Here is a 14,707-nt window from a genome sequence, read left to right as displayed (position 1 = left end):
AATTATACAGCATAGTGGAGTAAAAAGAGTATCATACTGAGTAATAAGACCTGAGTTCAAGTTCTGGCTCTGAGACATACTAGCTTTGTGACTTCTACCATCTACTTCACAGGATTGGCAAATGATTGAATAATAGGTGTAAAAGTGTTCTGTCATCTTTTAAAGAATTGTTAATGATTATTATCACGTAACTATTATCACATAGTAATTTCTACTTGATTTTGTTCTGTGCAGGCACCAGTTTGAGGGTGGGAATAGAATCTGCACCAATCTACACAAGGGTAGACCCTTCATAAGTGACATCTGTGCCTGGGGAAAGTGGTACAAGTTGTTGTGTTGGGCATTCCCAAATCACCTCGTTAAGCCCAATTAAACTGGTAAAGTAGAGAGAGAAATCTTAGGGAGAGACCTTGGCCCTTAAGACATGGCTTCACTGGGGGGAAAATTCTTGGACACTAGCCTTAATGGTCATCGCTGGTAGGACTTTAATGGGAGAGGAAGGCAGGGTGAGTTTGAGCCAGGAGCTCAGGGTGCTATGTTCTGAAGGAAGACACATCTGCCTTTGAGAAGCTTCTCAATTTAACTATGTATTCAATCTGATCAGGTGCTGGGTTCAGTTGTGTTTACTTGACAAAGAGTTCAGAAGATAAAAGGATTACATGAATTTCAGTGCTCTGGTACAAAGCCCTGGTTGCTCTTATCTATTTATAGCTCTGGAAAGGAACATTCAGACTTTTTGATGAGTAGGCTACTATTTAGTACAGTCACTATAGAAGGAGTGTGGAAGAGAGAGGGGAGAAGGGAAAAGAATAAGCATTTATATAGCACCTATTATGTGCCAAGCACTTTTACAAATATTATCTCATTGCATCCTTACAACAGCCCTAAAAAGTAGGTTCTATTATTATACCCTTTTTACAGTTGAGGAAACTGAGACAAACAGAGGTTAGGTGACTTGCCCAGAGTCACACAGTTTGTAAGTACTGAAGAATGGATTTGAACTCACGTTTTCCTGACTCTAGAATATATCTACTGCACCACCAGCTGCCCTGGTAGGTGTTATGAACATGGAAGTTAAAGATCTAATGAATAACTTAATGACATAAGAATCCTCTGAGCCTAACTGGTCATTCCAAGGAGAAAAATTATCTAGGGGAGAGCTGAAGCTATCAAATGAATGATACATTTTATATGGTTTAAATCCCAGAAATAGGCTGAAATACAGACCACTTTGGATTCTAAAGTAAGACTGGATCCTATGAATCCTCACTTTGTAATAACAATTAACTAACATCTATATAATACTCCAAGGTTTCCAAAGGGCTTTACATATCATTTCTCATTTTCTGTGTGTACTTAATTTTCTTTTGTTTTGAGGAAGAACTGCTCATCTGTGTGAGAGAAAGAGAGGATGTCTGACTGTGATGTGCCTGACCCACAGTGCTAACAGCAGGGACATCCTGGGTTTTTAATGACTTACCCTTTTAAATATCTAGGTTTTTTTTTCCTTACAAGGTAGTTAATGACCATTAGTTCAATTTGTATTTGCAAGTAGGAAATAAGAGACCCAGATCAAAGTTTGGAGGGTCAAAAAGTGCTTAACAAGGAGATCCTTCCCTAATAAGTTCAAAAGAAGCAAGTTAAATGCCAAAAAAATTGTCTGCAACATAAAGAAATGTTAAACTCTTTATGAAACAGTTAACCTAAATCTTCTTTTTCTATCTGGGGAAATGGTACCGACCTACTATCCTAAACCCACCCACAGTGTAGAAAATCCTCCTCCAGAGTCCTCCTGGATTCTCTACTCGATCCAGGTTTATGGCGCTCAAGAAATTCAGCTCATAATAACCAAGATCCTTATGAGCTTGGTTAGTAAATGACAATCAAAATTTTAACCTTCACATCTTATTCTATACTGTTGGTGTTTTCTTGCTTTATACAAATTCTTCCTGATGGGTTCACCGACTTTTGGATTAACAGCAGGGAATGCTTTAACAGCAGACTAACATCAATTAACAATAGAGAGCAGGAAGGAAATATGCTTCCCCCACCTCCATCTCTCTTCTCCTGAAATTAGCGGATATTTACCTAGATAATGCAAACTGATTTTAATATTAGACCAAGAAAAACTTAATTAGGTAGGTAAATCAGTCTCAAACAAGTCTATGTAGTGAATTATATTCCAAAGTTGGGCATAATATTTATAATGATATTTATGTTACTGAATGTACAAAAATGCATAGTATCTCCCCCAACCAGACTATTAACAGTCTTGAAAGAGACCTTGCATCCAGGACTGGAGAGGCCAAAGTTCTGCTGTACTCTGCCTAGGTCAGACCACATAGGGATTAGAATATTCAGTTCTGGGTACCACTTTTCAAATTAAAATTTTTTGTTTATTGTTTAATTTTACTTAAGTTTGATTGGCATTTTTTATTTTTGTATCATTATTATTTCTAGATATAATCCCTCATTAACTTTCCACCCCCATGAAATCTTCTCTTGTTACAGAGTACAACAGTTAAGCAAAACCAACCATACAGCGATGGTGTCTGACAGCAAAAACAACACTCGGCACTAGTGCACCATTTTAAAAAAGGATATGAATAGTCTGGAGAGCCTCTAAAGGGAAAGATAACAGAGTAGCGAATAATCAATCAACAAGAATTTATTAAGTGCTTACTATCACAGGTTTAGATAGACCTTGAAGGGACCTTAGAAGCCATCTAGAATAACAGGAAAATAACTTTAGAGCTAGAAGGCAATTTAGAGGCCATCTAGTCCAACCCTTTCATTTTATAGATGAGGAAACTTCCATAGAGGTTAAGTGACTTGCCCAAGGTCACAGAGTTAGTAAGTCTCAGAGCTGGGACTGATGAAGGAGTTAGGGCTCTTTAGCCTAGAGAAGATAAGGCTTAAGGTAGACATAATCACTTGTTCTGCGGAAGAGGGGCTAGACTCTGTTCTATTTGGTCCTGCATGGCAGAATGGGCTAAATGGCAGAAGTGGTTGAGAGATAGATTTCTGTCCTATAAAAGGAAAAGAAAAACTCCCTCCCAGTTAGGAGCTATACCAAGGTAGAACAGACTGCTTCAGGAGTGAGAGAGGTTCCCCTTTGCTAGTGGTCTTCAAGCAAAGAATAGATGACTCCATGTTGGGTGTGCTGTCAAGGATACACTTGCTCAGGTTTGGGTTAGACTACATGGCCTCTGAGGTCCTTCAGGCTTCTGAGATTATGTGATCACGTAAATGTCAGGATGGGCATGCTAATGAAAGAAAGCATTTTCAAGCACATATACATCACTGTTCATATTACTTTTTGTTTTTTTATTGCCTGGTATTGACTGATCACAAGTTTTAAAGCTAATGAATCAGAGAAATAGAGTTGGAATAGACCATGGATCTCATCTAGTCCAATGTTCTCATTTTACAGATGAGGGAATTGGGACCCAGAAATGGAAAGTCACTTGTGTTTCTTCATATAACTGATTAATGGCAGAACTAGGGATAGAACGTGGTGTTCCTACGTCCCCTCTTCTGTGCTCATTCCATCACACTAGGTTGAGCCCCTACTCTAATATATATAATCTTTGCCAATAGAAGTATTGCTATAGAAAGAACAGATTATTTTAAATAATAAGGAATAGACATTTTAAACATAGAGGAATACTGGCATTCCATTCTATAAAAAAGGGGAAAAAAGGATTGGGGGAGGGTGGGAATCTTTGCCATCAATATTTCCAGTAAAAAATCTGACATCCAAAGTCCATAAAAAAATTGACACAAATTTTTGGAAGAAAATCTATTCCTTCATAGATAAATGCTCAAAGGTTGTTCTCAAAAGAAACACAAATGATTAACAACTACATAAAACATTGTTCAAACCCTCTAGCGATAAAAGATACCAAAACAACTCTAAGGTACCACTCTATATCCATTAAATTGGTGAATATTGATAATAATGACATTCAATGTTGGCAGGGCTGTGGAGAAGCAGGCACACTATTATGTTGCAGGTGGAGCTATGAATTGGTGCAATCTTTTTGGAAAGCAATGTAACCATATACAATAAAAACAAACTATTCAACTGTCAGGCTCTTTGACCCAGTGATCTGACTCCTAAGACTATATCACAGGATCATGGATCTAGAGGTGAAAGAGATCTTAGAGGCTGTCAGATCCAACCCCCTCAATTTAGTAATGAGGCCTAGGGAAGAAAAGTGAATCACTCAAATGTCAAGCAGGTGGTAAGCGTCAGAGGTGGGATTTGAACCCAGGCTCTCCAACTGCAGAGCCAGAGCTCCTTCTATCTATCATACCATGCTGCCTAAAAAGGAACAGAAGACTTTGCTGTGCTAAAATAGTGATAGTGGTCTGATTCGTACAATTTGTGCTTCAAAATTCAGAAACAATTTGTGCTTCAAAATATAATTGCACCATAAGAAATGAAAATTATGAAGAATGAAAATATGGGGCGAGGTCTATGAAGTGATGCAGAGTGAAGAAATAGAATTGGAACATCAACATTGAGACTTACTGCAATCATGTAAAAAAGTAACAGCAACAAAATCTGAAAAAAAAATACATAGAAGAAAAAGAGATCAGAAAGGGACAAGAGAGCAAACAGGACGTTTTTGTTATCATCTTCAAAGTTAAAATACATGTCTTTTTAACCAATTGCAAATGTGGTTTACAGTTTCACATAAAAAATAATTTCATTTTGTTTATTTGAATATTCTATTGGTGGCTATTAAGTTTAGAATAAAACGAGCCTTTTAAAAAAGAGAAGAAAAAAGGAGAACATTGGCATCAAATAGTTTTCCCCTGAGAATATAATGATTGTTAATGATGATAATAATAATAATAATAATAATAATAATAATAATGATAGCTAGCATTTATATAGTGCTTTAAGGTTTGTAGATTGCTTCACAAATATTATCTCATTTAAACTCACAACAACCCCAGGAGGAATTTGTTATTATCATCCCTATTTTACAGATGAGGAAACTAAGGCAGACAGAGGTTAAGTGACTTGCCTCAGATCACACAGTTAGTGAGTGTCAGAGGATGGAACTGAATTCAAGTCTTTCTGGTTTCAGGGCCAATGTGTTACACCCTGCATTACAGGACTGCCTCTATATATCAGTGGTTCTCAAACTTTTTTTTTTTGATCATGGCACAAGTACCATTCTCTGAATGAGGAATACAGGAGACTCACACATGTACATGTGCAAAGGGTTGCAAGTGTAAATTCAATAAAATTTGTGGAAGACTAGAGCAGGCCAATGGGACTGGGTCAGTTCCATACAACAGCTGGAAATACCCATTATCTTACACAGTCTTGTCAGTAATCAATCAATCGGCAATCATTTATTAAACTTCTGCTATATAGGAGGGGAAGCTAGGTGGCGCAATGGATAGAGCACTGGCTCTGAAGCCAGAAAAACCTGAGTTTGAATCCACCTTCAGGCATTTACCATGTGACCTTGGACAAGTCATTCAACCCTGTTTGTCTCAGTTTCCTCACCTGTAAAATAAGCTGGAGAAGGAAATAGCAAACTACTCCAGTATCTCTGCCAAGAACACCAAGAGTCAAACACAACTGAAATGACCGAATTAACAACAACTATATAGGAGGGGTCCTATGTAATCTTTGGGATGAACCATATGTATAGATATAGACTTATGATAACATTATACCATTGTCCTAACAATTCAAAAAGAGAGGAGATGGACCAAGTGGTCAGTGACTTTGACAGCTCAGATCTCCTTCCTGACCTCTTTGAGTTTGGCGGCATACTGGCACATGCCTGTTTGGGCTTTGGTGAGAATCATGGCTTCTTTCAATACTCCTCTCTGGAAATATTTACTGCAGCAGCAGCAACAACATCAACAAGATCATCTGTCCATCACAGGAAATTCTCTACAAAATGGCCCTATGTCTGTATGATTTATCTATTAGGCCAAAAGTCCATATGGTGTCCTAGAATATAGGATGAGCATTCAAAGACATCCTACAGCATGGGATGAGAATTGAATTGAATTGAATTGAATTCAACAAGCAGCCCACAAAAGTACTGCACTATTCCATTCTGAACACAAGGGAAACAATCTTCCCTCTAAGGAAACCTACAGGAAGCCCAGCTTCGGTCTCTTTCAGCACCATCATTATAACCTGTTCTCTTCTTTGCTTGGGGAGGATCTGGCTCCCAATTTCTCACAAACAATCAGATTTATTTATGTAATTTCTTCTCTTCCTTGAAACTCCCTTCCCCTCAAACTTTACACTTTAAATGCAATATACAATTAAATGTCGCCCAACAATACCTCCATTAGGTATATGCTCTAAGAAGTGCAAGACACTGGGAAAGGGGAATCATATGAACACAAACATTCATAGGGCACTTTTTGTAGTAACAAAGAACTGGAAATGCAATGAGTGCCTCTCAACTAGGGAATGGCTGAGCAAATAATGGCATAAAAATGGAAGGCAATGTTATTGAATTATAAGACAGAATGGAACATTATTGAACTATAAGTTCAATCAATAAGAAGAACTGAAGATTTGAATGAAATGATGCAGAACCAAGTGAGCAGAACCAGAACAATTTATATGACTATAATAATGATGGAGGGAGAAGTAAACAACTTTGAAAGACTTCAGATGAATGCAATGGGTAAATATGACAACAGGGGACTAATAATGAAGTGTGTTTTCCACCTCTTGTAGAAAGGTGATTGACTAAAATTAATAAATAAGACTAACATTTTCAGACTTGGATAGTGTGTTGATTTATTTTACTTGCTTATCATTATTTATGATACATGGAAGGCTTTTTATTTGAAAGGGTAGGTGGACAACAGTTAGTCAGCAGTAAAAGTGATGCACAAAAAGAATATAAAAAAAGTCAATTTTAAATTAACTTTAAAATTGACAGAAGAGAAAAGCAGAAAATTCAGAAAGGACATAAATAAACAGGGTAGCAGCTGACTTTCTGTATCAAAGCAAAAAACCAAAAGAAATGTGATGTTTAGGTGGAGGGTGGGATGGGGTGTGTGTCAGGATTTTTTTTTTTAATTTTCTGTCAGGAATTTGTGCTGGGAAAGAAATGTTAAATCAAAGTAATATAGGTCTAAATCTCCTTCCCAGAATGGAACCAAAGTCATGTCCTTTGTGTAGAGGAACTTAGAATCAAATTTGAATTACTGATGCTTAAAGAAGTTTCTTGACTTCTTGATACTCAGCAAAACCAAACCAAACAAAACAAAACAACTCCCACCAAAACCAAATCGAACAATTTTCTCTTCATGCTTGGCTAACCCATAACTTGGAAATTTTCTCCCTGGGCTTCATGAAGCGTTTCATAACCAAGCATACATTTTCTCTAATGGATGTAACCTGAAATATAGGTATGATAGAAAATGTGATTCAAAAGTAGGTTCAAAATCTAACTTTGCTACTTAAGATCTCTGTGACCTTGTGCAAATCACTGCTTCTCTCTGGAAGTCAGTTTCCTCAAATGTAAAATGAGGTGATAAGACTAGTAAATTCTAAGGTCCTACTTCCTTTAAATTTTAAATATTTCATTCTGCATTTTTGTTTTTTGGATTTCTTTTGGGGGGGGAGATGTGAAAAGAGGGAGAAGTCTAGTACTATGATTTCTTCTGTGACGAGAATTCCTATTTTAGAAATTTCCTTCACAGAAGCAAGATTCACAACTTGTATGTAACTTACAGACCCAAAGAGTTTTCTGGTGTCACTGAGAAGTTGAAATACTTGCACAAATCTAATAGGGAAGACTGGAACCCAGTTTTTCCTGACTTCAAGACCAACCCTCTATCCACTAAAAATTAAAAATAAATTTTTTAAAAAAACCTTTCTTTTTTCTTTTTTTTCCCTTTTTTCTCTTTTTTTTTTTTTTTTTAAAAAACCTTTCTGAAGGAGTTGAAAATCACTGAAAGCTAGAACTGGAAGGCATTTTAAAGGCCATTCACCAAAGATTCTTAACCTGAGGGTCCAAGAACTTGTTCTTTAAATATTTTGAAAAATGCATTTCAATAAATGCATTTCAATAATAATCCTATGTGGTTTTTTTTAATTTAATAATACTATCCTGAGAAGGTCCATTGGCTTCTACAGACTGCCAAAGGGGGCCATGACATAAAAAAAGGTGAAGAACCAAGGATTCAGACCATTTCACAGATGAAGAAACTGAATCCCTGAGAGTGGCTAGCCCAAAGTCACACTGCATTTGCAGCAGAGCCACAGCATGAACCCAGATCTTGTGACTCTAAGTCCTATACACTGACATCCAGAGGAACGTGGTGCCTGGGAGGAACTTGTTCCTGCTTTCTCTAGGATGATGTTCCTGCTGATGTACTTCTGTCTCTTTACGAAGAATGTGATATTGCCTTTGGGCCACTGGTTCTGCCAATGAGAAGATGAGCAATTGCTCAGCTGAGAAGAGCCTGAAAAGATGAATAAGCCTGCTGTCCTTTCTTAGGACATCTAAGTCATCAAACGTCTTCCTTGCTGATCTGCTCCAGTACAACAGAGATCTTACAAGGAAACTTGCCATTTCTATACTGCATCTTTCTTTCCTCTTGCTTAGCCCATGACAGGACCAGCAAACCCCCTTTTTATTGAAAGACACTAATACGTAGGAAAAAATCAATTGAGGACCTCATAGGAGTAAAAAGTATCTTTTTCCTCCCCTTTGAAGAAGAATACAAAATGTAAAACCTATTTTTGATTTTTAAGATTAAAACCAGGGACCATAAAATATAATTCGTTCAATAAATATTTTGAAATATATTGTTTCCATATTATGGCCAGGTAAGAAAATGGGTGGGGGAATGAAGAATGAAAAAGAAGAGAAAAATCAGCCAGAAGAAGGGATGTGTGCAGAGAACAGGAGAGAAAAGTAGGGCAGACATTCTTCCTTCCCCTACTCTTCTCCTTTAAACTTTCAGATGCCCTGCTCTGAATGGGATGGGGAGCACAGGAGTAAAATCATGCCTCAGTCTGCAGCCACAGTGGCCCACGCATTCTTATTTCTGAAGCTTGGCAAAATCAAGCTGTATTTTCCTTGGCCTTTAAGGTTGGTGCCTATTCACTCCAGGTCTAGAGTCTGTATTGGGAGACCTTTACATCTCATAGGAACTCTCCACACTAACTGCTATATTTTTATTCCTGTTTTCCAGAATTAGTGAACAGGCTACTCAGTGCACAAAACAACAAAACCTACCCAAATAACCTCACGGCACTTTGTGGGTTGTTGTATTTTGTTTTGTTTCTTAAAAGCCACAATCAATGTATTGACTAAAGGTTACTCAAAGAGAAATTTCTGTTGACAGCTAGTTCAATAGAAGAAAGTGTCTACTTCAGTAACAGAAAGTTTAGTGGGGGAAATGTGACTTGCCTACTGTGTTATATAATCTGTTTTCCTTGCCAAAGTCCACTTAATAAGTTTAGATACCACCACCACTCTCTCTCTATCAAAAAAAAAAAAACAAAATGCTAGTCACGTAACAGCAGTACCCCTTTATGTACTATCTCAAGTTTTCCCATTGTCTTATGTACATTATCCCATTTGAACCTCCCAATTCAGTGAGGTAGGTACTATTTCTATTCCCTTTTCACAAGTGAACAAATGAGGCTAAGAGAGGTTAAGTGACTTGCCCAGCATTATCCAGCTAGCAAGCATCCAAGGCAGGATTTGAACCCAGCTTTTCTTGACATTAACTCCAATGCCACGATGCGTCTCATCTCTTCAGTTTTTCTTAGGCTAGAGACTGGGAGGGAAATAGGGGCAGGTTTCCCTGAGTTCTGTTACTTCTATGGGTAAACTGTCACTGGTATTGTCTAGGAAAGATCTGAAAACTCTTTCTCCTTCCTTTCCCCTTCAACACACACACAACACACACACACACACACACACACACACACACAGAGCTTGAAAATTGCACCGCTCCTGTGTGTCACTGACTTTACACAAAATAAATAACTGCATGCTATAGAGTGGAATTTTTATGGTACAAATTGTGCGCTTATTAGAAAGAAATATTAAAATATCCTTCATTGTTCCCTAGGTGGCTACCTGTCTTGCCAAATCTTTTAAGATCATATATTTAGGTTCTCAAGTCTAATCCGCTTATTTACAGAAGAGGTAACTGAGTCCCAAAGAAGTTATGTGATCTCTCCAAGGCCATACAGATAATAAGTGGCAGAGCTGAGATTAGAACCCAGGTCCTTATTCCAAATCCAGTTCTAATATCCCTAGTTCTGGTTATATGTATGGTATGAAAAGAAAACATGCAACCTACCTGGGTGCCATTAGGTCCCCTATAGTTTGTGACTTCTGAGCTGCATAATAATACCAACTGATATCCATCCATCCATCTATCCATCTGTCTGTCTATCTATCCACCTGTCTGTCTGTCTATATATCTATCTCTGTCCATCTATCTGTGTATCTACACCTATCTATCTCTGTCCATCCATCTGTCTGTCTACATCTGTCCATCTGTCTATCTGCATCAGTCTATCCATCTATCTATCTATCTGTCTGTCTGTCTATCTATTTATCTATCCATCCACCCATCTATTGTCTATCCATCCATCCATCATCTATCCATCTATTTATCTATCTCTGTCCATCCATCCGTCTGTCTACATCTGTCTGTCCATCTGTCTATCTATCTACATCTGTCTATCTATCTATCTATCTATCTATCTATCTATCTGTCTGTCTATCTATCTCTTTCTGTCATACGTCCATCTATCTGTCTATCTACATCCACCTATCTATCCACCTATCTATCTATCTCTCCCTGTAAGCTTTAAGATTTTTTGTTCACAACAGCCCTGTGAAAACAGGTATCAAAGGTCTTATTATCTCCAATTTAATAATAAGGAAAATAAGTTTCAGAGTTGAAATAAGTAGCCCATCATTCCAGAACTAGTCAGTTAATCCATCAAGGAGCATTTACTAACTGCTTATTATGTGGCAAGCACTGGGCTAAGTTATGAGTATACAAATGTAGGGCAGAAAACAACAACATGGTACCATGGTCTCAAGGAATATATTCTATTAAGTTTGAGGGGGGACATTTGAACCTCAGTTTCCCCTGAATCCAAGTTTGACACTCCCTCTATGTTGCTATTCTAACAGACAAAATGGAACAAACCCTGGATACCATAAAATCATAATAGCATTGGAAGGTCATCAAGTCGCCTTAATTTTATAGAGAAGAAGACTAAGTGCCCCAGCTGGGAAGTGGCTTGCTCAAGATCACAGCTAGTTATTGCTAAGGCCAGGAATAGAACCCTGGTCTCTTGGAGACACCAACATGATGCCTCCATAATTTCTTAGATCAGTCTGTAATTCAATTTTACCTGAGTCAATCCAATCCACATTTATTGAGCCCCTGTGCATCTTTCAACTACAAACAGCCAAATCTGAGTCCGTTATTGTACCTCCCCCCCCCCCACCACCAACTTAATAACGGCCATGAAACCTCTTGTTATTCTAGGAGTATTTATTTCCAGGATGGTATTTTAAATGCATAACATCACATTAGCCTTTTCTACATAATTAGCAAAATATGTGCCATGGGATAAAGCCAATGAAGAAGGCAGGTCACTATTAGCTAATGGTATCCAGAATTGTGAACATGTGGGCTTAGGCTCTGAAAGCATTTTTGTCAAGCTTGCTGATGCCAGGGAAAGAGGGAATCAAGGTATAATGGATAGAACACTGGATCCTGAGTTGGAAGACCTGGATTTGAATGCTGGCTTTGCAACTGGGCAAGTCACAAACTCTTTGAACTTGTTTCATCATATGTAAAATGGGGAAGAGGACTGACCTAATCAATGACCTAATTGAGAGCAAGGGGGAGTTGGATGGGAAGATCTTGACAATTACTAGAAAAAGAGAGCAATATTAGCAGCCCAGAAAATCTCTTTGGTTTTCTTTTAAGTACTGAAGCCAGTTGGGAACAGGAAGAATAGGTTTGGGTCACATTCTCAGTCTGGGAAACAAAGGAAACAAAAAATAAAACTGCAACTCAGGGGACAGTTACAGAAATTTACTACAAGACCAATCTTTTTGTTCTAAAAAATACTGCTTAAGAAATAACCTTAGTAACTTTCAGTGAAAACTGCTTCACATAATTCAGACCCCACACTTAACACCTTCCAAAGTGTTTATCATAATTGTTAGATAAAAATGGGCCTCTGTCTTCCTTCAGCTTTCTTCATATTAAGATCACAGGAACCTAGCTAGGATCATGGCAAGGTGTAGTAGAAATAATACTGGATTTGGAGTTAGTGGATATAGGTTCAAATCTAGATTCTGTCACATACCATATCCATGCGACCTTGAACAAGACACTTAGAGGATCTCTGAGTCTTGGCTTCTTTATCTGTAGTGATAGATTTGGACCAGGGACTTCTAAAGTTCCTTCTGTCACTAAATCTATGATTCTATAGTTTTTCAGTCTCTACTATTGGGATCTTTAGGGGCCCCAAGATCATGAGGGGTGAGAGTTTTCCACATGTAGTTAGAGCCAGACCTAGTGTGTTGTTCTAGACTGAGCCATATTCAAGCCATAGAGTTGTACGTGCAGCTTTGTTCCCTTTCTCCAACTTTTTCTCCTTCCTCCCTCTAGCTCTGGTAATAGTAATCAAATCAATACCATCATTCCTATAAAGGATGTATCAATAAATTAGCCTATGGGCTCACTTATCACCTCTGACTTCCTGGACCAAAACACCCTTCCCCAAAATGAGTTGTCTTGCCCTATCAGAATATAGTTTACTTTAGGACAGAGGCTATTTTATTTTTGTATGTGCACTCCCATGCCTGGAACATAGAAAGGATTGAATAAATGAATTCTTTTCATTCAGTCATTCATTCATTCTTACCCCTAATTTTACAAATGCCCTTAGCACAGTGCCTGGCACTTAGTAGGCACTTAATAAACTCTTATTGACTGACTGCTTATTGACTGGCAAAAGAGGAAACAGGGTCCAGAGAGTTTAAGCCTTCTGGATATTGTAAATAGGCCAAGCCCTGGGTGTTTCTGAAATGAATTCTAATTGCACATCAGATTCCTGACCTTCTCCAACCCAGTTTCATCAGTTCAGTCTGCGGCATGTAATCAATAGCTGCCATATTCCTACAAGATGAAAAAACTTAAACCCAATGCTTATAATACACCCATTTTATTTTCTGCAAAACACTGCTGCTAAGATAATTAAGTCACTGGTGTCAGTTCCTTAGGTGCAGCAGTGATAATCAATGCCTACTCCTTTAAACATATGCACACACATATCCCATCACCAAGTGTGTATAAGTCCTTCCCCTTCCCTCACCCCACCCCCCCAATTAGTAATAATGCTCTGGGAGTGACTCGTGCATAAAGGCATGTGAGGTCTGGGATTTTATTAACATCTCTACCTTGAACATTTATTGGGAGTCGAATCCATGCTATCAATTGTCCCAATGTAACTTTCTAGTTTTCAATTAGTCTTAAGAAAGATATCAAGTGCAGGACCATGCTAAGGTGTAGACAATGGAAGATGTAATGGATCTACCTTTAATTTTAGCTAGAGGAAATAAATATTCATACCTAGAGATCCAGGAAATTACACACACATCCATAATAAGGAAGCTGACAGGCAGCTCAACATAGTGAATAGAGGGCTGGCCTTAGAGGCCTTAAGACCTGGGTTCAAGTCTGACACTAACTGTGTAGCCTAGGGCAAGGCACAACTTCTCAAGACTGCAGGCAATTCCTAGACTCCAACTGTAGAGCCGACCCATCTGTGAGGGACATTTCCACAGAGGGGATCTCCTATATTGATGGAAACACTAAGGTATAGTCAAAATAAAAAGAACTAAGCCCTTTGGAATAATAGACTCTTAGATTTCAAGCTACAGAAACATTAGAGGTCATCTGCACCAGTAACTCTAAAAATTTTTGGTCTCAGGATCTCTTTAGACTCTTAAAAACTGAAAACCTCCCAAAGGGCTTTTGTTTATGTGGGCTATATCTATCAATATTTACTGTATTAGAAATTAAAATAAATGAATTTTTTAAAACATTCATTGATTTATTTAAAATAACAATAACTCTAATATATATTAACACAAATAACATTTCTATGAAAAAAATTTTAAAAATTAGTGAGGAGTAGCACCATTTTACCTATGTTTGCAAACTCTTTAAGTCTGGCTTAATAAGAGACAGCTGGATTCTCATATCTGTTCCTGCAATCTATCTGATGTGGTATGTGCTCTTGGTTCAAGTATGTGAAGAAAATTCAGCTTCCCACAGATACATATTTGGAAAAGGGGGAGGTATTTTAATAGGTAAATAAGGTATTATTGTGAAAATAATTTTGAGTTTTCCAACTCCTAAAAGGATCTTGGCGACTCCCTGCTCAGGGGTTTAAGGACTAGACAGAGAGAGAGCTGCCCATCCCTTCATTTTACATATATGGAGGCTGAGGCCTAGAGACGTTAAGGTGACTTGCCCAAGATTACAAAAGAGAGTAAGTAGCAGGAGTCTGGGATTGGACATAGGCCCCAAGACTTCAAATTTAGCACTCTTTCCAAGGTACCATGAAACCTCTCAATTCTACCTTTTGTTTAGACCCAAGGTAATAATAGCTTATATTTGTGTAGCACTTAAAGGT

General features: G+C 37.9%; 1 protein-coding gene across 2 annotated transcripts in view; it reads right to left on the bottom strand.

Moving 5' to 3' along the window:
* The window catches only part of RNF150 (ring finger protein 150), a 346,382-nt gene that overhangs the window by 139,655 nt on the left and 192,020 nt on the right, over window positions 1-14,707 (bottom strand). Inside the window, exon 2 of one of the 2 annotated variants that reach the window (XM_020989851.2) lies at window positions 4,538-4,570. The exons of the other annotated variant lie outside the window; for it this stretch is intronic. Within the exon in view, the coding sequence (XP_020845510.1) occupies window positions 4,538-4,570 (33 nt within the window). The remainder of the gene's footprint in view (window positions 1-4,537; window positions 4,571-14,707) is intronic. 2 annotated transcript variants of the gene reach the window in all.

Source organism: Phascolarctos cinereus, unplaced genomic scaffold (assembly GCF_003287225.1).
Source record: "Phascolarctos cinereus isolate Bilbo 61053 unplaced genomic scaffold, phaCin_HiC Scaffold_9;HRSCAF=440, whole genome shotgun sequence".
NCBI classification, from domain to species: domain Eukaryota; kingdom Metazoa; phylum Chordata; class Mammalia; order Diprotodontia; family Phascolarctidae; genus Phascolarctos; species Phascolarctos cinereus.
Note: the sequence above shows the minus strand (reverse complement) of the source record. Positions and strands in the feature narration are given on the sequence as shown.